The sequence below is a fragment of the Mastomys coucha genome, unplaced genomic scaffold (assembly GCF_008632895.1).
Source record: "Mastomys coucha isolate ucsf_1 unplaced genomic scaffold, UCSF_Mcou_1 pScaffold18, whole genome shotgun sequence".
Lineage (NCBI taxonomy): Eukaryota > Metazoa > Chordata > Mammalia > Rodentia > Muridae > Mastomys > Mastomys coucha.
This window is the reverse complement of record NW_022196900.1, coordinates 25,941,492-25,967,005: the sequence shown is the minus strand read 5'-3', so window position 1 is coordinate 25,967,005 and position 25,514 is coordinate 25,941,492. Positions and strand designations below refer to the sequence as shown.

General features: G+C 39.4%; 1 protein-coding gene across 1 annotated transcript in view; it reads right to left on the bottom strand.

Moving 5' to 3' along the window:
* Positions 1 to 25,514, bottom strand: part of Pappa (pappalysin 1) — a 228,720-nt gene that overhangs the window by 164,729 nt on the left and 38,477 nt on the right. The window contains exons 3-4 of the mRNA XM_031377655.1: positions 11,332 to 11,477; positions 6,676 to 6,969 (exon numbers count right to left, since the gene is read on the bottom strand). Coding sequence (XP_031233515.1) covers positions 6,676 to 6,969; positions 11,332 to 11,477 — 440 coding nt within the window. The remainder of the gene's footprint in view (positions 1 to 6,675; positions 6,970 to 11,331; positions 11,478 to 25,514) is intronic.

The window sequence follows — 25,514 nt, the reverse complement described above, 5'->3', positions numbered from 1 at the left end:
TATATATATATATATATATATATATATATATATATATATGAGGTCAGTTAGATCACTTGATTGAGGTTGAGAAAGAAAGTGGCTCTACAAAAGAGGTAACTACATAGCTAGAGGCATGTAAAGCTCAGGTCTTGCCATAGTTAGGAAATGAATATATACCCCAGACTGTATATAGAATGCTACCTTAGTTAGATTTCTACTGCTGTGATAAAGATCATGACCAAAAGCAACTTGGAGAGGAAAGGGTTTACTTGATCTGTACTTGCATGTCACAATACATCTTAGGAGAATGTCAGGATAGGAACTCAAGGGTAGAACCTGGAGGCAGGAACTGAAACACAGGCCATGGAGGAATGCTTCTTATTACCTTGCTCCTAGTGGTTTGCTCAGTCTGTTTTCTTATACAAACACTGGACCAGCTGCTTATTGATGGCGTCACCTACAGTGAGCTAGGTCCTTCTACATCAATCATTAATAAAATACCACCATAGACTTGCCTATAGGCCAATATGATGAAAGGTATTTTTTCACCTGTGGTTTCTTCTTCTCAAATGACCCTGGCTAGGGTCAAGTTGATGATAAACTAACCAGTACAGACGGGAACAAGAGCAAACACATCTCCCTAGAGTATATGCACATCTCTGAGACATGATATATGCTTAGCATGTGGTAAGTATGTGTCAGGCATAGTATGGCAAACTTTGGACAGTTACCCTTTATCTCCCAACACATGCTACTTTTGGATTGGATATTATCATCCTCTCTCTTTACAGAGTTAGGAACTCAGGCTATGTTCAAGCAAGCCACTTTTCCTGTGTCACAGAGTTAAGCATATCTGGGGTTTGAAACAAAGCTATGTTTCTAACTAATGCCATAACTCCCCCCCCCCAAGCATAAATGAGATATATTATGGGTAAAGTCTCCAGCAGGGGGCTTTTACATGGGAGTTGAGCTCAGCTCTAGACTAAGGGGAGTTGGAAACAATCTCTCAGGTATCTACATGGAATGACCTTCAGTTCTACTCTTCATTTTCTAGAGTGGGACCCAAGTCAGCCCCTAAGGAAGAGGTTTGCGTTCTCTTTCTTTTTTTCCAATGTTCTGATTCAGCTCCCCTGGGAACAAGAAAAAAAAAGACACTGTTTGGCTTGGTTTCCTAATGTACCACTTCCTTGTCATGGGTATTTGCTTGGTCAGGATTACCACAGCTGGGCCCCAGACAAAGGAGTGTAGACCTCACCAGATCTTAAAAATAAAAGTACTACTGAAATCCTGCAGCATAAACTATCTTCTCCTTATCAGAAAATAAGTTTGGGCAGGTGCTGGGCAGTAGAACATGACCTTGAAGGGAACAGACAAGGGTGTGAAAATTTATATGGCAAGGCTGGCTTGGAGTCTCTTAGTAATTTTGACAGTCTTCTTTTCAGCACTCCAAGGGAAAGTTTTAAGACATTTGGCGAAATCAGAAGAGCCCAGTGTTCCTTAGCATACATTGCACAGGAGTGACAGTAAATTGTTCTCAAGCCCAGATCCACCATGTAACTCCCTAAATCCTGTGGCTACCTATTGCCAGGAGTATGTACACCTCAGCCTGAGAATGACCAGAACAAAACTTTATTGTTTATCAATACTGTGATCTGTACACTTTGTGCAAGGTGTCTGGAAAAGGCCATTAAGTAGATTAGACGCAGGTGGAGGGTTTGATGGTTCAAGAAAGAAGATGTACAAGATAAAGTGTCTCTATGCCCTTGGCACCTCCATTTTCCATCTGCAAAGTGGAAATAATGGGGATCATAAGGGTGTTCATCTCATACTATGGCTGAGCTGGAGTGGAGTGTGAGACCCACGAACTCTACTTCATGGCAAATGCTCACTGGCTCATATTTGGGAGAAGTAATTGAATAATACATACATATGTTTGTGTGTTTGTGTGTGAAACTTGGAGAAGGAAGAATCAAAGCTCAGAGTATAAATCATGCATTCTTTTCAATCTAATACTAGCTCATATAGCTCTAATACTGGCACCATGGATGGACAGAAATGAGGAAAATCATTGCCTTTAAGGAGAGGACTGCTTCCTGAAGCATTGTCACAGTAGTAAAAATATTAATATGAACTATAAACTTTAAGGACATTCCTAAACCAAAATATTAACTGAACACTACCAATTCTCCTAACTATATATCATTTTCCTGACATATAAATGAGGGGTATTTAAACCAACTCACCCAAAGAAGGTTATTAAGGATTCAAATGAGGCACAGAAAACACCAAGATAAGTGTGGATGGAAATATGAAGTTTTCTTTCTTTCTTTCTTTCTTTTTTTTAGGAACTTCTGATTACTTTTTCTTCAAAGAAGTTTGTTTTAATTTTATAATTTAAATAGTAACCATTTCCGTTTGTCAATAGGAAAAAGTTTGAAAATGGATAGGTGATAGAAAATAGTAGGGGGTAGGGATCCATTTGAACTTTATTAAGTTGAAAAACATCTGTCCCAGGTTATATCACACTCAGACTTAGTTACTATCAGAATCTTGGGCAAAATCCCCAAGGTTATCATAAATGCTCTGTCTCAATTAGCTCATGTCTAAAGTCAGGCCCACTTGGCTTCCAGCCCCAAAGAGCTCCACTTCTACCGTCTGCAGTCTCTTCACCTAGACTTCCAGGCTCATCTTGTTTCTCTGTTCCCATTTTGTCTCTAAGTAGATGGGACCCTGAGAACTTGTCCTCTTGGAGAGGTTTCTCAGGTCACCATGCTACTGCTGTAGTGCTTCAGGCTTGCAACTTGAGCCATGTTCTGAGGGGTACATTGCATGGAGAATCAGGACAGACACTCAATAACTCAACCACCTGTAGGACCTTGAAAAATACGGACCACCTGACAGCCTCATTTCCACTCACTTCAATTTGAAGAATGGTGGCAGTCTTCATCAAGAAGCTAATGTAAGCATTTACTGAGCATGCTGGCATTCTCTATGTGAACAAGTTTTGATAAAATCTTATCACTTGAGTTTGCTTTTAAAATGATAACAATAGGCTCAGTAATAAATTATTATAAAAGCTATGATCACTGTAAAATTTTGAAATATGCACCAAATAAACATCACCCTAAGTCTGGTACCTATGAGCAATATAATTTTTGTCTAATGCATGTGCACATGCATGCATGCATGTGTGTGTGTGTGTGTGTGTGTGTGTGTGTGTGTGTGTATGTATGGTGTGAATATAGTAAATTTCTCTAATTCTCATCACACATGTGGCTTATACATATGACCAGGACTAGAATGTTCTCTATATTAAATAGTTAATAAATACTCATTATCATTTCTCAAGCACTACTTATTCTACCCAGGACAATTCTAGATTCTTTCTTTGTATGATCACTAAAGGTAAGGTTGGTTATTAGTCATGAATTATAAAAATAGACAAGGCTCCAAAAAACGAGAAGTAATATACCTATGACCAAACACTGCAATATAGGACATTTAATTTCAGCTTCCTGACACAACACCTCATATTTTGAATGCCATTTCCTTTGGCCATACTCTACATGTTGTTCAGTGGTGTCATGGTGTTCTTTAACATGGGATGTACTGCAGTTCATTTCAGTTTCCATTATCTTCAAGCTTGTAAACCCTTTTGATTTTTTGCATAGATAAACATTTATTTTCTATGTCTGGCATATTGTAAAGGCTTAGTAAATATTTAGGGTGTGAATACTGCTAAGAACTTTCTTGCTGCTAATTCTTTAAACACATCAATTGGTTTATTTGCTTCAGGTATATTCTTTAAAGACAGGCCTGTTTGTGTTAAAGCATGTGTACATATTGGGCCAAAGCATGTCTACACACTCAACATTCCTAATATGTAGGAAGATGCTCCCATAATGAATAGGCTGGAAAGAAAAATCCTAGATCCTATGCTTTATTCAGGAAATGGGGGAGGGGCAGGTTTGCTACCCTTCTATCTGGCAAGTGCTTAGCCAATAAGGCTAGTACAAGCATATACATTGGTGCTTTCTGCCGAAGCGTCTCTGACACATCAGCTGCCTGCTGCCTACTAGTCTGAATTACTTGGGAGCCTTTCGACCTTCCTCAGAATAGTACAGTGAGTGGTTAATAACTCAGACTCTGAAGTAAGAAAGGCTTCGATTTAAGTCATAAGTTTGAATCTGAGCAAGCTTCTTGTGCTATTTGAACCGCATTTTCTGCATCCCTAAATTGATTATGTTAATAATATCACTTAGCTCTTTGAGATAATTTATATTATTTATTTATCATATTGTATTATTATTATATACATTTATATATAATATATGTTACACGATTTGTGTTATTTACATTATTTCCTGTATTTTGGAGGTACTCAATTATTGTTGCTCTTCAAAGACCAATATGGTAGCCACTGGTACATGTGGCCCTTTCAGTTTAAATGAATTAAAAAACTTAAAGGATAATGATTCAGGTCCTCAGTTACACCAGTTATATTTAAAGTGCTCAGTAGCCACATATAGCTGATGGATATTAAACTGAAAAGCACGCACATAAACCATGACTGTTTTGGCAGGCAGATCTGCTTGAGGAATGAGCACCCAGCACAGAGAGGCAGCTGGAAGAAGTCAACTCTGCAATGACTGCCCTCTGTTCTGGAGAAGGGAGCCCTGTGCATCCCTTTCCTTAGCTCTGAAAAGCCTGTTCTGTTCTGCATTTTGAATTTGGTCCAGTGGCTTTTGTCACCTCATCTATCAGAGATCCTAAGGAAAACAAACATTTCCAAGCTCGGGGGTTGCTTTGACGATGCTTTTGGGGTGTAAGTTTGTTATCTCAGCTCAATGAATTAGTTCTGCAGTTAATGGGTCACTGAGCTGAGGAGATCCTTTCAAAACAACAATAGTAAATTAATCACCCTTTAGATCTTCTCAAAGGGAAACAAAAAGGAGATTTAGTTTATGGGGGTCTGGTAGCTGGTAGAAGCTCCTATCCCCAAGAATCAGGCAAACTTCCAAACTCTTATTATTGTTTATTTCCCATGTGTGCTGAGCTGGCTATGGAAAGGTGCTACAGAAATGGGATGTAAGCAGTGCACCGGATGTGAAGTGTCAGTATGTTTGGAAATGGGAGCCTAGTGAGAATCTGGTTTTGAGGAAATATCGAGCACCCTGACTATTTTTAGAACCAAATCTAAAGGCACTTTATAGATCCAGAAATGGGTTATTCACTTTGCAAGTGACATCACTTTTAAGTTGTAAGAGCCACACACTAAAAAGTCCCCCGGAGCCATCAGCCTAAAGAGGAAACTGTAAGGACAATTGGGATCATCAAATCTTTTGGTGTTCACTGGCAAAATCTCTTTTCAATCACAATATGCATCAAAACTCCTACAGGAATGCAAAACAGCTGGAAGCAGTCTTTCCTGGTTCAAACCCGAATTAGAAACTTCACCCTTACTCCCCCACCAAGCAAAGGATTCTACACCCTATTTCAAGAAGTAGAGTTAAAAGAACATCCAGATTGTTCAACTTCCCTACTTAACCATTCATTAGGTCTCTTTAAAAGAACATCATAAGGCAGGCAAGGGAAAAAGTAATTGGTATCCAATGTGTCATAGGAAGCAATTGACCCCAGTAACCCTCAGTATTGTCATCTGCAAAATGGGATGGTTCTTGTTTCATGTATGTCTTGTGAGAATTAAAGGAGAGGGAACAAACTGAAGTCTTTTATAGACAATAAATGGTTATACAAAGGAAAAATACTACTATTGGGAGAAACAATCGTAAATACCTCTTATAAGAAAAATTAGCGTGACTAAAATAAAAAGTGAAAAATATAGTTTATTAATTTTTCTCCTATTGTGACACCATAAAGGCCTTTGCTTTTTTCATATATTTTGCTTGCTCTCATGGGGAAGAGATGACTAAATTAAATGTTATAATAGAATTCAGTAATGGTCTACTGTGTGCACTTGTGGACAGTTGATCACAGGGAACCATAATCAGGGCTGTGACCACCCCAAGGAAGCAGTGGCTTGATCTAATTTGCCAAAGCTTCTAAAATGGCTTTAAGTGGCCTTGATGTAGCCTGTGCTAACAGGAAACACAGGACATCCTGGGACCTAGATCATGAGTCCTTAATATGGTTTCTGATGGTGTTGAAAGGGCTGTAAAAAGTTAAAAGAAGTTAGGAAACATACCACACCCAATACTATATGACAATTTTGTGTTTGCAAGAAAGAAGGCTTTTCTCCAGCTTCCAATAGAAAATGAACATATGAAAATTGTATTTATTGACTGAAGGCCTAGGCTAAATAAAAAGCTTCAACAATCCACTAGTGTAGAACAAGACAGCTGCAAAACAATGAGTGACCTTTTAGATCGCGTTGAAAGATTTTTTTTTTCTTTTAAGAAATAGAGGTAGAGAGCAGATGACCCAGAACATCAGTTCCCTGTAGTTCTATCTGGATTGACTGGATTTGCTCTCAACCATCTGGTACGCATTCATGTAAATCATCTCTCTTGTACTTCAGAGATGCTTGTCAATTACATGTTATTCTGATTACTTGGAAAGAAAAGTCTCCATCTTAGTAAAATGAGCAGTTGGTTCAAGGCTAACCTGAACTAGAGCCCAAGTCTGACATCCTGTGTCAGACTGGGCTACAATCAGGGATGTGTAGGACCCTACCTGCGTAGCTCATGAAGTTGTTGTAAGGAGTGTTGAAGAAGCCATGAAAGCCACAAGTGTCATTCCCTGGTCCAGGGTCTCCACAAAACTTGTGTTTGGGGGCTGGGTTGGTGTCATTGCAGAGGTCTCCAGTTTCAAATGAGGGCTCTGTCTCCATGCAGGGATCACTGCAGGACTGGATTTCTGAGATGCCACGGAAGATGTGATAGAGGCCCAGGCTGTGCCCAATCTCATGGATCATGGTGTGCGTGTGTCCAGGAATACCATAGAAAGATGGGTTCAAGACAATACCGCCTTCAAGGAGAAAACCAGAGCATTAGGCTAAAAGAGCCCAGAAGTCAATCAAAGAGAAAAAGATGCTACATACTTAAACTCACAGTCTTCTTCACTCTATGACCTTACTGCTCCTGGGTTGTCACAACTCTGCTGTGAGTGACTGGTTACCAGAACTGATGGGAGTGTCACAAATCACTTTGTATCATGTTTGAAAAGGGAACACTACCCTTCTGGAGGAGTTGCACTTGCCTAAGCTGAGGCTGAACGGCTGAAAACAAGCTATTTTGATAAGGATTTTGATCTCTGGCTTGACTGGACTTTCTTCTGTAACCTATACCTTAGACTGTAATATATGCTGTGCTTCACATTTGTTTAAAAGCCTGCTATGTAGATGAATGCCTCAAACAGTTTCACACTCCTCAGCTCTGGCTTTCATTTTGCCTTCACTAACCCTGTCACATCCTACAACTTGATTATCATCTTTGAACCTTGTGCCTTCATCTCTAATATTCTAAAAGCAAGTACACTCAGGAAAGTCACCCATGGGTTGTACTCTACTAAAAGATTGCTTATAACATCAATTGATGTTTCTTGATTATTTATTATGCATCCTAAGATGCTGCCCAGAGTCTTCAAGGAGGACAGCTCCCATTATCATATCATAACTTAAACATAAAGGCATTCATTCATAGAGCCCCTAAATGACCCACCCCTGCTTAAGAGAAGTGTGATGGTGAAATCTGAAATCAACATTCTTGGGTTGATTATAGTATCTGATTGTCTTGGTTAGACTTGATTGTCAACATGACAAAATCCAGAGTCATCTGAAAGAAGAAGTCTTTACTGAGGCATATTCAGGATGAGACTGGTCTACGGGCATGTCTCTGAGGGTTTCTCTTTATTATTAGTTTATATAGGAGGACCCAACCCACTGTGTGTAGCACCATTCCTCTGGCAAGATGGCATGGGTTGTATAGAAGCTAAGCATGAACTAGGAAGAGAGGATGCCAGAGAATAGCCATAAACAGCAGTCCCTCATGCTACCTGCCTTTAGGCTCTTGCCTCAAGTTCAAGCCCTGATTTCCTTCGAAGATGGATTGTGACCTGGAAGAATAAACCAAATAAACCTTTTCCTCCCCAAGTTGCTTTTGGCCTGAATGATTTATTATATCAACAAAATGTAATTGGAGTACTGATTAAATATGTGTTGAATATTTGATGAATGATAACATCTTTAAAAGGGTTGTGAGATATAACTAATTACTTCCAAGGAGGTTGAGTAACCCCTGACTAATATGAAATAGCTGCTTATTGTCTACCTACATGAGAACAAAGTGTATAGAAAATACTTATAAACCTAGCAGAAATGACTCTAACTCTGCCCTGTGGCATCAGTATTTGCATTTTTAAAAAGAGAGCTGGATGACTCATCTGCCTGCTCTGTATTGAGAAATAAATGACTATGCTTCATGTCCCTAAAGAGCAAACTTCACAGAGTTTGTAGAGCTAGAATCAGCTTCAGTGGAAGCAATGAATAGTACTTCTTTAATGCACATCTTAGACACTGGCATACAGGTTGATAGAAAAATATTTAAACTTTAAACCCTGGAAGTGTTTAAGAGAAAGTTAAAACTTAGGAGTGAGAGCCTTGGAAGTGGTGTCAAGTGTCTTATGGAGGAAGGACAAGACAGTAATGTATTGTACAGTTGAAATGGCATGCTCAGAGCAGATGTGAGGCAAGTTTTGTCTTGGACTGAATTGCGTGGTCTGTCCTCAGGCACATGGAGTCTACAAATTCTTAATTGCTTGGAGACTTCTTACACAAAGGTAAAGATGTGTGTGTGTGTGTGTGTGTGTGTGTGTGTGTGTGTGTGTGTGATGATAAAGACAGGCAGAGGCAGGAAAAAAAGAAATTAAAACAGGAAATCTTTCTCCATTATTTTCTGTCAGTCATAATCTGAAATGTAATCCCTTTCCCACCCAAGGCTTTTTCCAGGGACAATGGTGTAACAGGAGAGGAGGGCTAAAAAATATGGTTCTAATAAATTGAGTTTGATTAAGGCTACTGTACCAGGGTTGCTTATGATCAGCTGCATATAGGATGAGGAGCTGGCTGCTTACTGGCCAGCGGAGGCAGCATGACATCGCTAGTAATCCCCCTGCCTCACATTGCTCTTGTTTCTTCTGAGAAGCAGACTTTCTTTCTCTAGGAAACTATAAACTAAGCATCTACAACAATGCTAATGACCCATGGTCTTTTTATGAAACCTTGCAGATAACAGAGTCAGGGCCAGCCTAGGAATGGTGATGGACAGCAACCTAGATATCCAGCTTGGTTCTGTTCATTCTACACAAATTGACCCTTTTCTATAGAATGACAACACTTGCCCCTGAGTCCTGTTTTATTGCTTCTCTTAAAAGGTGAAATAGCTCAAGCCTGACATCATCCTGAAATACTATAACATGCTATAGATTTACAGCCTCCCCCATTTCTGGCCTCGAGCCAGGCTCTCACATTTATGAAATCATCAGGAGTATATTTCTCCTTAACTTTAGAAACCCAGTTGTCAGCTATCCCCAGATGCTGATCAGTAATCTTCTGGATGTTTTTAAAAAATAAGAGCAAATTTCACAGCTTAGAAGGACCCTTGGAGTCTATCTAGTTAAACTACATCTTCAACATTTTAGGCAACAATCCAAGAGAAGAATCTTGCCTAAGGCCATCCAGCTAAGAATGAGAAAAAGCATGCTTTTTTCTCTACTCTAGCATCACTTTCCTAAGACATACTAAGCATGTGATAAGAGGAAATCATTTTCAAGATTGCATTAGTTGTATGAGCTCTCCTGCTCACCACCTATCCATATCTGATACCTGTCTCTCTATTCATCACTTATCTCAGATTCAGGGTTTCCTGATTTAAATATCATTCACATTTTAGAGCATCCAATTCTTTCTTGAGACCACTTTGGAATATTTTATTTCATCACTACTACTTACTAGATGCCTGTAGCATGCCCCATCTGTAATGACCAAAACTGATAAGAGTTTCTTAGAGGCCAGACTTGACTCAGTAGAAGATACTTATTTGTACATATATCATTGAGAAAAAAGTGTTCTCCTTTCTCTCTTTCTCTCCCTCTCTCCATCTCTCTCTGTCTGTCTCTCCCTTCCCTCTTTCTCTTCCTTTCCTTCCTCTGTCTAACACACTCAAGCTTCATCCTTCTAGAAATAATAGAGAACTAAGCCCATAAATTCAGTTTACCACAGCTTTCTTCAGCTGAAGTTATAGATTTTGCCATCTTCCAGTTAACCAGAAGAGCAGCTACTCGACTCTGGGTTACTATTGACCATTCCAGGCTGAGAGTACATCTAGCACTGCAGTTCTGCTGAACCTAGGAATTCATAAATCATGAATCTCACAGAGTCATCAGAACTCATTGTTGTAAACAATGAGAGAATTTTATTGAGGGAAAACCATTAAACCTACTGTAGTGCCTTTCTCAGTGGAATATTAGAATGGTTGTTTTAAAAAAAACTTTAGCAAAGTGTAAATAAACCAGAGGAATACTTTTCTCTTATAATTCTAAGTGAAAAATATGTAGGACAGGAAGTAATTGTAAAACTCCTGTAATATGGAAACATGTAGATAGCTGAGAACATCAAATGAACAGAATTGAAATTTGTACCTTTACTATAATTTCAAGTCTACACAAGTAAAAATGGTCTCTTTACATATATGCACAATGGACAAGAATATGGAAGAAATAAAATTACAAAGAACCATAGTTTTTTTCTACAACCAATGGTTCAGGAATGATTGCCATGTCTAAATTCTAAAGATTAGCCTGCACAAACTGATTGGATGTTTATGAATATGCATAATTAAAACATAAGAAGATTTGCCCAGGTTACTTGTGGACAGAACCTGGAGGAAGAGAAGTCCCTATATATTGTGTTTCTATTATTTCTTTGGTGTCTTTCTGAATTGCTTTAGCCTAGCTATGACAGAATAATGTGGTTTCTGGGCCAAGAAGTTTGCATGCATTAGAAGAAGTAGTTACAAGAAGAATGCAGTTTCTGTATACAGGAGAAACTTGAACTCTAATTGAGGCTTCTTCACTAGTTGTATAACCTTGGATAAGCACTTCTTGCTCTCTGAGTCTTAGAGTTTTCCACATCCAGAAAGCAAGTTCCTTCAGAGGATTGCTTGATGGCCAGAGGTAGTGTCAGAGATACTAGCATTTTGTGAATTAAACTAACAAATGAATTATTCCAACCAACACTATTGCCTGAAGCATTATGGTTATGCTGAAGTCTTCCTCACACTGAGATCCAAACTATTGCTCTAAGTTCCTTCCGAAGGAGCTTTTAAAACTCACCCAAGTGCATTAGGGCCTCCTTGTCCCAAGGCCAAGTTGCCACTCCTGCCAACTCCTCCTCTGAAGAGTTTGCAAAGAAAATATTGAGATGTGTTGATCCGTCCAGTCTAAGAATGTTCTTTAGCTCATTAACATCCAAGTAGGCTCTGAAACATAAAAGTGAGTTTGGTTGTTATCATTTGTCCCTCAAAGGTAGCGTTCATACAGTAGGATCTTCTTAACATAATCAGGATCTCTTACTCTGGACATACTAGCTCAAACCTTTGTAAGTATCAAATCATTGCATTTCTCTGAAAGTGTTTTGTTATTTCAGTTTACTGAAAGAAAACCAAATTAAATTACCTATAGTTGGGTCGAGTTTTGAATCTAGATGTGTTGAAAAACCAATGTTTATATTTCTTAGAACGAGGTTTATTTTGACTAAGGAGAGGGCAACCTAGAAGAATAAACTGAGCATGCAGAGCATGAACAAGATAACATGTAGGTTTCTCTCTCTTATTCATTCACGATGGGCCTTGGTCATCTACTTGGAAAATGAGGAGATGCAGTAGAAAGTGTTCTTCATTTCTACATTACTCTTGTAAGGAAGCATTGCAATTTTTTAAGATGAAAAACATGTATTTCAATATTTTTAAGTAAGTCACCCAAAGATGTTCAATGTTAATGCTGGATAGCTTGGAAATGTATTGTCTTCCCACTGAGGCATCATACTGGCACCCATCAACCATTCTGTGTTCTTAAAACTCTATTTCATCACATGCAAAATAGACTAGAGATGCTGGGTTTAAGGTTGCCACCATTGAGGTGGCCATATCTTGGAAAGTAATTAACTCTTCATGCTATAGTAATTGGCTCTTCAATGTAAGGTGAAATTTGTTGGTAAAAGAGAGAGGCAAGAAAGAAGAGAAAAAAATTAAAGAACTTCAAAAAGTGAGAGAGAGATGAGACAGAGAGCAAAGGAGAGAGAGAGCGAGAGACTGAGACAGACAGACAGAAAGACAGAGACAGAGAGACATCAAGATCGAGCTATGAGACAGAGAGAGGGGTTTTAAAAAATGCAATTTTGTATGCTCAAGAAATAGTAATCTTGGATTATCCAATAATAGCCTTGGACAGACTCACTCACCAGAACAGAAATGCTAAGTATGGGAAGTTGCCTCTGTTCTCTGCTTTGCTTAGACATACATGTTATTCTGTGCTCATTTTCAATGCTATCTCTCTTGACTCTTGTCTGTCATCCTGTTTTTTTAGGAATCTTTATGAGTAGTTGACAGTCATTATTGGGTGGGATTAGAAATGTGTTCATGTTTTTCTGTTGATATACACTATGTACCATTTTCTTAGGACATCTGAGTATAGAGAAGATATCTTCTTCATCTCTTGGTACCTAGTTTTCAGCTCAGGCTTTTGTATCTAGTGAGCCCTCAATAAAAACTGATAGAGTTGAGTTTAAATTTGACAGTATTGAAGCTAAAATACCTAAGTCTTGGTCTTCTCAGGTTTAGTTTTTGTTAACTCAGAGGCTGTATTGCCTCATCACGACTCCAATCTGAAATATATGACAGCCACTGCATTCCGGCCACTCCCATCATAGGTCTCTATGAGGTCAAATGTCCATATGATCTTCAGTTTGATGACTAGTCAGACAAGAAGATGATAGAGATAGCAAACACAGACTTTTAGTGGCTAATATGGGGGCTAACATTATAAGTTAAAATACTGACTCACCTTCTTTTTTAAGCTGACCCTAGCCCATGAGGAAGAGAAAAATCATGCAGAGAAGAGAATGAGAATACAGTGGAGCCTAGATTTTTCTTGGAGCCACACTTTCCACATTGTTTCCTTTTCCCTTTTCTTTTTCTTCTCTCTCTCTCTCTCTCTCTCTCTCTCTCTCTCTCTCTCTCTCTCTCTCTCTCTCTCTCTCTCTCTCTCTCTCTCTCTCTCTCTCTCTCTCTCTCTCTCTCTCCTTTCCCTTCAATGATCTCTTAGGCATAAGAGGCATATTTGATTAGAGAAAGACACCTCTGCCTCAATAGTCTGAGATGAAAAAGTCTCACAAGAGGAAGACACACTGGAAGAGGAGACATTTTAATTAGTTGTTTATTCAGTGATAATTGCAGAGCCAATGTTTTAAAGAGGTGCTATTCATCCTAGCCCAAAGCAGAAATGTGGGTTGTTGGATCTTCTCCCTGGCTCATATGTGGGGTTTTCTCATTCCTGGGAAGCCTCCATCTCCCAAAAGGGGTTAGGCTATTGGACCCACTGGCCTTTCTCCTCCTTGTTCCTCTTGTTTGTGGGAATCCCACCCAAAGGCAAAAGTAGCTTTGTTACTAAAAGATTTCCCTGTCTACTGAGGTCTTCCACCAATGCAGAGCTAAGCTAGATGTCTCTCAAAAGGCATTAGGCAATCCTTTGAACACAGGAGTCTGTGTGGCTCTTTATTATGTCCATCAGCTTATTTCTTGAAAATGATGTAGTTTTCAGTTTTTACTTTAGGCAGTACGTGGAAGAGAAGGCACCAGAAGCAGAAAATTTAGAAGGAAGACTTTAGTATAATGATATTTAACCTGAACAAAAGAAAATGACTTTCTTTTGTTCTTGACTTTCTTTTTTGCAACTACAAAAAGACTAGTAGTTATAGTTTGGATATGAGATGCCCAGGGGCTCTAGTGCCAACACATGGTACAATATGGGAAACTTTGAGAAGTGGTGAGACTAGCTGGAGAAAATAGATTACTGAAAGGGTACTTGAAGGTTATACCTGATCCTTTTCCTTCTCTCTGCTTTCTGCTTGCCATGAGGTAACCAGCTCTCTTCCACCACATGTGCCCTCTTCCTGATGCTCTGCCTAAGCAGTAGGAGGCCAAGCAACATGGAGTTAGCCCTGTAATACTATGTACTAAAATGAATCTTTGCATCTGACAGGTATTTTGGTCATAGTGATGAGAAAAGCAACTAACAGGTGTATTTCAAATTTGACAGAATTATTAAAAAGTAACTTCTACCTTCTAGAAGAAAACAATATAACTCTAAATACTGTTCACTAACTTAGATGTTGCTAGAGTTACACAGAGAAGGCTGGAGAGACCCAACACTGTGCACAACGCTGTTAGCTCTGAGACAGATCAGCACAATGGTAGCACACACAATCCAACTTTTCTAGTCTCTTTCATCCCCCACCTGAAACGAAGCTACCAGTTCCCTGCTGCACAGTTCTCCCACTTTCAGATTCCAATATCTTTTTTCCAATGTTTTTTTTCCTTTTGCAACCTCAATCATACAGGATGGCAAGGTTTCATTACCCAGAGCCCCCTGTGTGTATTCTAAGTATAGCTCCTCCTTAAGCAGATCTGTGATCTTCCATCTTCTGTTTTACAATATACCTTCTTGAATTGCAATCATGTAAAATTGTCCCCTTTTGGGGAAGTCTGGTACCCCATGTATCCTATTCTGGCCACATTCAACTGTATTTCATAGATCAGAGACACTACTTTTCATGAGTTCTTAGAGAGACTAGATATATAGTGGATGATGTATCTAGCTCCATCTACCCACATGCTGTTATATGAAACCTAGAATTTGATATTGACTAGTGGAGGCTAACATGTAATAAAATTAATAAAGTTGTATAAGGTTGTAATTAGTTAGTGTTGTGGTCAATACTCCAAACTCATCAATACCAGAAACCCAGAAGCTGTAAAGGAGGATATGGACACTAATTTTAGTTATAATCTTTATTATTATGGTTTGTGTTTTACTCATATTGTGAGTGCTCATATCATTCATGAGACTATGGGCTTCAAACAATTATGTCCCAAATCATTATAATTTCTGTGCCTCTTGAAACATTCCTCAAAAACACACAGAGAGAAAGTAAGGATTTGAAGCTATTGGGCGCTTGTCCTTTGAATCACATAGCACCAAACAAGGGTGAGTAAGCTCAGGACTCAGGGAAGTGAGGTGATTGCCTGAGGCCTTGTATCTCTGAGAATGATAAGGATCTAGCTTTGGATCTGACTCTTCATGCTTATATACATGTGATCTTTGATTTCAGAACCTTTATGTTGGTGAGTGAGATAACCTCTTGCTTCAGGTAGGAGCAATTCCTTGTAAGACTGCACAGCTTGGAAAACTGATCATGATAATGATGGTGGCCTCCCCTCATCTCCCCGATCTGAACACCCACATGGAGAACTTACATGTGTATTTAGCCACATCTCACCTTGCTACGTACAGCTTGCTGCCTGCTCTGTAGCTTAAAGTCTGTGCCTCTTCATGAGCTTATGAACTACATTGCTCCTGTCCAGCTTACAGCTTACTAAACGATAAATGCACAGGAAGCAGATACATATTAAAATGAAAAGAATTACCAAATCTTTGTCCTTAAGAAATGATTTCCTGAACAAGTTGAGAACCTTATACTTTTTGATTGCAAACAATTTCATAACATTACATTAAACAAAATGGGAGTAAGACAAAGTATTTGAAGTGTGCTCAAACATATTTGACCATAATCACAGGCCCCCACTCCTGCTACATCCTCTATCATTGCCAAAACACCACTAATAGCACAACCAACAGTGTTTAAAAATGACAATCTATATAGGAATGCGCCTGCCAAACTTAGGTCCCCTCCCTGAAAGCTGTGTTTCTTTTCTTCCTGCACATCTCATGCACCTGGATTCCACAGTGAAGGTTGTGGGTCCCCAGGAATGTCTGTTTCAGGGGGCCCAGCCCTGATTGCTATGGTGCCCAGACTTTACCCCTTTGCCAGAACTGCATTTCAAAGCCATGAGTGCAGTTCTGGAGGGAGATCAAAGCTCTCTCAACTCAACTGTCATTAGAATATTTTCTTTATGCATCTCACTCGCTGGTTAGTGCCAACAACATATTTCCTAAATGCACTGGCCTGAGATGGTACAACTCTGTAATAGTCTGAATGAGAGAGCTGTCAGGGCCTGTTTTATTGAAAGAAGCAGAAGGGAACCACATTCAAAATGCAAAACAACAACAAAACCCTTACGTAAAATCATGGCAAAAATCTGGGAAAGACCAAGGTTCTTCAGTGCTAGAAGCACAGTTCACCAGTATACCTATTTATTCCTTTGGATGGAGGGTGGTCAGAGGTATGTCTCACAGGAAGCCCTGGTCAAATCTCATGTGCTCTGATTTTTATTCAGATTTAAAAGCAGGTCACCTTTCAGATGACTTCCTCTTTGCACAAATGAGAGTGTTATTCTCCTGTGCTGCTCCCTGGGCTTTTGATGGGTGCAGGCTGGTCACAGAGGATGGTGCTGGACATGTGCAGGTGACCTCAATTTGTGGAGCATTTGTCTGAGCTGAGAGTGGGCCAAGCTAAAAACAGTTCTTTTGGGTTAAAAGAACAAGAAGCAGATGGCTATTTTAAGACAGACACAGAGAGATTCGAATCCTTCTTCTCCTGTGCAGTGGCCCTCTGACCTCGAACACATGGCTCTATTTCCCTGACACTCAATTTCCTCACCTGTAAAATGGAGATTATAAAATACAAAGTAGATGGAAATGTCTAAACTTCAGTATGATGATATATCAGAAAGTAACTAGAAGAGCAACCAACTCATGATAAGGCTGCAAGATGTATTGTTCTTTTTTGAATTTGTTAATGGAGTAAAAGGGCCCATCTCCCATTACCTGTTTAGGCTAGTGTCTCATCACTGACCCTGGATCTCATCACTTTGTCAGTATGTGTATTCTCCTTCCTTACACGATGGGTCACTGTGTTTCTCCAGCTCATAGAACAAGGTTCAGTCCCAGCATTGTCCAATTCCAAATTTCAATTGCAGCTTGCCATTTCCAAGGAACCCCATAGATTCATGAACCACTACTTCAATTTCAAAACACACCAGACCATTTGAAAATGATCATCAAATATAAAGATCAAAGCTACACAAGGCAAGCCATCAAAGCAAGATAAACCTCAGAATGTTTATTGCGTCCATATTCTTGTTCCAAATAACAAGCTTTCTCCAAGCTGTGACCAGTTCTAAAACCTGAATTTTGTGTTTTATCCCAAGGGCCCTAATGATCTGGAATTTATTTTCCTGCTTAGTTTCATCATTATAAATGGCTAAGTTTGCCTCTCTTCTTTATCAAAAGACACATGCACTCTTCTTGGAGTGTATATTAAATTCTTGGAATCTTGAATGTTTGTTTTCTGAAATAATAGCTTTTATATGGAAGTTTGACCCCTAGGCAAGAAAAATACAAGCAACAAAGATAACTGGAAAACTGGTTATTCTTTCATTCATTTATTGAACAAGACATTCTCTCATTAACTCTTCAGTTTCTACCCTTCATTCCTGGTTGTCTGCTTTTATCCTTTCTTTACTTCCTTCTTCTCTATATACCATTCATTCAATCATTCTTTCCAACTTTCATCTGTCAGCATTCATTGAGATTCAAACATATACCACAGCTAGAAACTGGTCATAAAATATGGAAAGAGAAAAAATTTATACTGTAAAAACTAGAGGTTTTATGAATGAAGTAAAGTAAGCAGATAACACGAACAAAATAACACAATGAGATAATTAATAACTTTAGGGAGTTTTCTATCTACTAACCTTGCTGATATACTTTCAAAACCGTATTTTTTGATACTTGTAAAGTCTTATTAAGAGTCTTTCCTGTGTACATGTGAAGATACTACGACTAGGTGAAGTAACTCCTCTTTTCGTAGGTCTTCTCATGATGAGTCCATGATGGATGCAATGGGAAGTGTGTGAATATTTGGATTAGAGGAGGTGTTATGTTGAGTCTAATGAATGGGGGAGGGAAGTAGAGCATTGATCAGAAATTTGGCAGTGGAAAGTTGATTAGAAATTTGGAAAAAAAAAATTGTCGCCAGGTGGCAGTGGCACATGCCTTCAATTCCAGCACTTGGGAGACAGAGGCAGGCAGATTTCTGAGTTCAAAGCCAGCCTGGTCTACAGAGTGAGTTCCAGGACAGCCAGGACTACACAGAGAAACCCTGTCTCGAAAAACCAAAAAAAAAAAAAAAAAAAAAAGAAAGAAAGAAATTTGGATTGTTTATTTTAAAAGTGAAGCAGATGTTTATAATCTTCACTAAATAAAGAAGGCATTAAAAAATAGTATCTCATATCATAAAACATGCCCGAGTGGTTAGAATTTTCACAGAATAAAAAATTCCACATTTTTAATGGATAGATTTTATTCAGCTGCTATATTTTTCTCTTTTAACCTTTTGAAAACAAGCTTTAGAAATGACTTGGGTAGAAGACAAGTGCAGAAACACCTGGTTCTTATCCATCTCAGCTACACATATTGGATTGTGACTCATGCCTCAGGATTCAGGACTCCACCATGTATAGAAGCCATCCCATGTCTTCTCAGAACCCATATCTTCATGACAGCAATTATTCACATAGTCACTTACTTATAGAATATTTTAATATGGTAGGTTCATGCCTGGCTTTGTGTACTGTTCAATGTTGTATAACCATGGCTCAATACAGCACACGGTAAGTTCATGTTCATGCACTCATATACAAATGGTCCTCTCTTTTACTAGTCTTTACTTAGGAAATATTTCTTTGATATTACCAGAAGCTCAGAGCTCACTAATTTTCAGAGCAGTCCATAAAATTTGAAGTATCCTTAGCTATATATATTAAAAAAAAAACACTGGACTGGACTGAGCATAGGGTTCCCAATGAAGGAGCTAGAAAAAGGACCCAAGGAGCTGAAGGGTTTGCAGCCCCTTAGGACGAACAACAATATGAACTAACTAGTACCCTCAGAGCTCTCAGAGACTAAACAATCAACCAAAGAGTACACATGGTGGAACTCATGGCTCCAGAGCATATGTACAGCAGAGGATGGCCTAGTCTGTTAAATTGATAAATGGGAGGAGAGGCCCTTGGTCCTGTGAAGGTTTATGATCCAGTGCAGGGAAAAACCAGGGCCAGGAAGTGGGAGAGGGTAGGTTGGTGAGCAGGGGGAAGGGAGGAGGGAAACAGGGTTTCTTTTTTGTTTTTGTTTTTGTTTTTGTTTTTGATATTTTTTGGAGGGGTAACCAGGAGAAGAGTTATTATTTGAAATATAAATAAAGAAAATATCTAATTTAAAAAAAAACACAATTGTCTTGAAGCATAATATTATTTTTAAAAAGAACGATTACAACAATATAACAATTTGTGTCAAACTATTGCTTTCACAACACAACTATGGAGATCTAGGATCCACGGCTTTCTTTTCCCACCATCTAACTTCCTTCCTGTAGAACTCAAACCACAATTGATAAATAGTGCAGTTGACCACATTGAAAGAAATACGCATAGCTCAATAATGGCCCCGAGGTTTGTTTTGCTCATTTAAACACAATTAACCAAAGACAAAAACATGTGTTTCAAGAGTTGTAGTAGCCATGATATTTTAGGTACAAGAAGTTACTCAGATTCTGGGCACTATGGCTCTAGTTTTAGCCATGTGTACCATATAACAGATGGGAAGGCTAACTAAATAACACTAAGTTTAGGAAGGATAAATCAAGAATTACATCATCACCAGTAGTTGTCAATAAGACAGCATCTGGAATTTAGTCTGGACTGTAGTTCCATATGAGTCACATAATCTTAGGCAAATAACAAATGTATTTGAAGTGAGAATAATGCAATCACAGCAGTAGGTGTAGATCTCTCTGGGTGACCTTTAACAAACCTAATAACTTTTCCATATTTTGTCTTTCCTGGAGCTAAAGCAGAGAGGGGTCATGTGATCACAGAGTTCAAGTTTGGAGGACAGATACTGGAAAAATGACATTGTATGTCAAGATCTTTGAAAGTACCATTGATTTCACGTTGATTTTGGGAAAAGGATGCTACGCTTAGAGCTTGAGGAAAAATGAAGTAGAAAACAAGCATATTTCTGAGGTGTCACCACTGAGATTCAAGGGATATTAACAGGGTTTTTAACTTGTCATCTAGCATTGCTTCCTTTCCTGGTGTGCTGAACACATTGTACCTAATTAGATGTAGGAGTTGGGAAACTCCCTGAAGGAAGGAACTATCTCTTATTTTTTTAGTTACATCAGTGTCTACCTGCGACTTCACCTCTGTCTTTTAATGCCATCAAAATCTTTCATTTGTATCAGTATATGTACCTGTTCCTAGTAAGCCTTAGTGCAGAGGAACCAGAATTGCAAAACCTGATTTGAGACTGTCTTGGTCTAACAAAGAGTAGAACTTGATGTTTCCCATTTTACATAAAAAGAATTTTAAATAAAAGTGAAGAAGTGTCAGACTTCATGATGGCCACTGTGTTACCGGAAGAATCCAGTTTCCCTCTTCATTGTGTATGGCCAAATCGCAGGCAAATTGTGTTTTTCTACCAGGAATCCACTTGGGAAAAGACTTCCCTTGTGCATCTCCTCCACCCTGTGTAGGACACAGAGACACTTCATGCTTCTGTGGTATTACAGTTACCATTGCCCTCTACGGCCATAAAATAGAGTTTACTAGTCAGAAGTCAAGCTCAAGGCTAAGGGCTGTGGTTGACTGTCTGAACTCACAAAAGGCTCGAATTACAAACACCAGAAACTTAAAATGGAGACAGTGTTCTCCCCACGGTTTTACCAACAGACCACTAACACAACCTAGAGCACATAGAAGAGAAGGACAGAGAAGCAGAGGATGAAGAAAAAAAAAACCAAAAAAACAGAAGGTTCTTCTCAACAGGAACCTGCAGACTTGTGCTACTCATGCAAACAAATCTAGCAGAAAAAGGTCTCTGTGTTTACATGTTAGTTCCCCAGTTTGGTGTTTACAGAAAGCAAGAGAGGAGGTCTGGAGGCTGTTGATATGCAGGATGATGCTGAACTGCAATATCATTAGGAAAGTGCCCCTCCCAAACCTAAAACGAAATACACTCTTGTTTGTAGGTCCAACCTTCCCTAGCAGCCTCATGGGCCATGTTTCCTAACTGGAAGGGAATTTGACCAAGTGCTGAGGCTGTCATGGGCTGTCAGTGTCACCAGTCGATTGAGAGAGGAAAAGGAGAGTGCTGAGTTTGCCAAAGTTAGGATGGAAAATCCCCAATCGTCTCCTAGTGAGGCCTTCAAAGGGGCACCCAGTATTCTCATCTGTCCAGGGAACTGTAGATGCACATGGAACCTCAGAAACGGGTAAGAGACAGAGCCTCTCACTCAGTTTGTGTGATACTAGAAGCTCCACCACACTGGTCTGCCTGGGACCAGAAGGCTGCTTGCAGGGTTTGGTACTCATATCATGATGGGCATCTTTCTTACCTTCAGTTTCTTAACTTCACAAATATTCAGTGAGCCTCAGACTGGGCCCCAGAGATGCCTTTTTTCTTTGTTCGAACTGTACAATCTTAGTGTGGCCTACTATGCCACTTATCTCTCCAGAAGAGGAATATATTAGCATTTAGCATGGATAAGACTCTCAGAGTTAATTGAAAGATAAAAATCTAAAGAAAATATAGAACTCATAGCTTCAAAAAGTCAAACGGTAGCAGTGATGGAATCAAACATCTCTGATGCTTATTCCAGCAATGAAATTCTAGTAAGAAGTTTCAACATTGAGAAGCAGGTGAGTGTAGGATATCGAGAGAGGACATCAGAGGATTTCCCCGGGAAGGGAAATTCCCAAACAACAGCTGGAAACTCATTTTTACGTGGAGTGCTCATGTCATGCCAGGTGCTACCCCAAAAGGTGAAACGTATGCTATGGTGGCATTCCATCAAATCTAAACAGTGAAGCAGAATGTTCTTTCTGTCCTGATGTCTCATAGGAGGCAGCTACACAGGGCTACAATGGTATTGGACGGGTTAGTGGAAGCATACTCTCAATGTGCTTGGTCTCTCAAATTTGCTATTTCACACAGCTCACTGCTTTGAGCTTCCCGCTCTCCTAATGTTTCAGAGCCCTGGATAGTCTTTGTTAATTACAATCTCCCCTGTACCCTCCTTTCAATGACTAAAGTGGCACAGTGTTCTCTGGTGGAAACGCCGACTGAACGTGAACTTTACTCAGCTTCATGAAAACTCAAGATTACATTAGAGAAAATTAGACTAGGCACATCAATGCGCCTGCTCAGGTTTACTGTGTTTCAACGTTAATGCAATCATGGGAAGAACAGTAACATCCACCAAGCTGGCATGTGCCTCTTCAGGACCATTGCCAGCACTGCATGGAGTAGTTTGTGAGGTAATATGTCTTCTAATATAGCTAGACATTTGGGGTAATTGTCCAATAAACTAGTGTACAAACTGGATACGTTTGATATAAGTGATATGGTCTTTACATAACAGCACCAGTTCTGTGGCTGGTCCTCAAAAGAAAGTATTTTAAGAATGAAAGTAATCTGGCTAAATGCTCTCAGTTTGTATATTGCAGTTTGCTCCAGTCTTTGTTAAGAGCCTGTTGGAATGCAGTCTCTGTGAAATAAGTGCTGACAGGCAGGCAGTCTGTCTATGTGTATGGAAGAAATGGGATGAACACCTACCATACCTACTATGTGCCAGACTCAAAACCAAGTGTTTCACCACTAGTAACTTTATTTATGTTTTATGACACGTCACAAGATAGCTGTTATCACCCAATTTTAATGGATGAGAAACCACCAACTTTTACTGAACAATGAGCCAAGGTCAGACAGCTAGGGCAGAGTCGAGCCAAGATTCAAACCCTGGTTAGTCTCCAGTGTGCATATTTTTTTCCACTACACCAGTCCTGACTCCTGTTATTGCTGTAATGAATATTAGTCACGTTAAATAAACCCTGATATTCTGATTATAAGATTCCAAGTAATTTCTCGTACAGGATTACTGGAAAAGAATGAACGAAGTTACTGAAAAAAAAAAAAAAACAACAACACAACAATGCCCTTTTTCATCTGCAAACTGGTTAACTCTTCCCAAGACTCCTTGTTATATTACTTTTATATGATCCTCATGGCCACATAAAATAATATATGATGTGTGCCATCAAACATGATTTCTTTCAGTAGATGTGAAAATGGAGAGTCAGAGTTTAAGAGACTGGCCCAAGATTGCATAGCTAAGAAACAGCCCAGCCAAGGACACAGTGTGTTTCCCCTGAATTTTTATTTCTTCCTAATCATGCTGATTCTTTGAGATGTTCAATTGAGGAACAAATTGGAGCATCTACATGCACAGAATCCCAACTAGCCCTTTCTTACTCTCTACCTCCATCTTCCCATCTCAGCCTTAGTTGCCCTACTGCACAACCCGTCTGATCTCCCCAAAATGTCTTTTCTGTCATTGCCAAGCCTGACCATACTGTGAACCTCTTTTGTCTCTACCACATCGTGAAGATTTCCATAACGTCTCAGAACCCCAGTGGTTCTTCCTTTTCTCAGTTATCATGGGAACTTATGGTACTTTAATTGGAAACAAGTACTCTGCCTTCTTATCCATCCCTCGGATGACTGTAATAACAGGTCATACAGAATAAAAACTCATGGAAAGACAAGAGATTCTGTCATGAAATCCAGATGCATCTGTCACTGTGCTCTGTCTATTAAAGACATCTTGACAAAGTATGGGTGATGGGTGACGAAATAAATATTCTAGATATAACCTTTTAAGTCCCCAGCTATCAGCTTCTAAGACATTGGGGCAATTGGTAGTGGGGAGCTTGAGAGACTTAAACAGCATGGGAATAGGAAATGAGCTGCTGGCACAGTTCTTAGTCCCAGATCAGCTCTCTGTTTCTGGTAGAGCTGGGCTATGCCTGCTCTCCGTTACAGCTTGAGCTCCTTGTGCTCAGCAAGAAGGGATTGTGACAAAAGGCCTCCCATATGTCTTTAAGCTCTTATAGTCCTGGATACCTTCCTTAACAACTGTTTCAGGCTGAGAGCATTATGGAGTCAGAAGTGCAAAAAAACAAAACTAAAATCCACATTGTTTAATAGGACTAAGATGGGCCTAGGCAAGATCACAGAATTGACTTCAAAATGTTACTCTTCTTGTGAAATCTCCAGTCATGCTGACTTTAAAACTAACAAAGATCCAGGAGATCCAGGATCTTATCCCAGGAAATTACTGTTACATTCAGTAATAACAATAACAATAATAATGAGAAAGCAAAGAAAGGGAATAGGAGAGAGTTTATCTAGTAACATACTTATTTTGAAAGCACAAGGAAATGAGTAAATCCACAGAATGTATCTTAAAATATCTGGTCATAGTAATTGTTGTAATCACAGTACTGCGGAGAAAAGGATGGGTAAATCCCTGCATCTCACTAACCAGTTTGTCCAAACTACTTGGTGAGTTCCAGACTTATGCAAGACTGTCTCAAAGACAAAAGTTGATGGCACCTGAGAAATGACACTTGAATCTGTTCTCTGCACACTACATATGTATTTTCACATATAGATGATCTCGCACACAATAAAAAAGAAACTATACACACCCACCTCCCTATTCCATCCAAAACCACACACACACACACACACACACACACACACACACAACCCACCACACATACATACCTCAGATATACATCACATATGCACTGCACACATCAAACACATATACATACCACACACACACACACACACACACACACAAACACACACACCAGATACAAACCACAAACACATGAAGGCAAAGAAACATTTCTCTATAAGCCAATAGTGGCAGAACAGTTGCTTTGCTCCCCCATTCAGCTTATGTATACAGCTATCCATGGTTGCTGGTGTAATTTCCCTGATGATGGTATAGGGGCGGAGTGGGGAGGTTGTGGGTTCCAAAGAAGGGATTTGAGAAATTTATCTCCCAAGCAGACAACTAAAATGCAAAATGTCAGTTGCCTGCCTGGCTTATCTCTCTCTGCTCTGGAAAGAATGACTGAGGTTCACTTGTGATGCCTATCTCTACCTGACTGGTCACATAGAAAGGCTAGCCATGCTTATGAAGAATTGATGACTCCACTTTGGTATTGTTCATTACTACTATAAGGGAATATCCCACAATACTGATCAATTTTACCAATGAGGTGATGATGTCACAGGGGCAGCGATTGGATTGGCAAGAATGGAATGTGCCCTAAATCTATACTGTTAGAGAAAGTGAAGAACAGAAGTGAAAAGAGAAATCACAGAGAGAGAGAGAGAGAGAGAGAGAGAGAGAGAGAGAG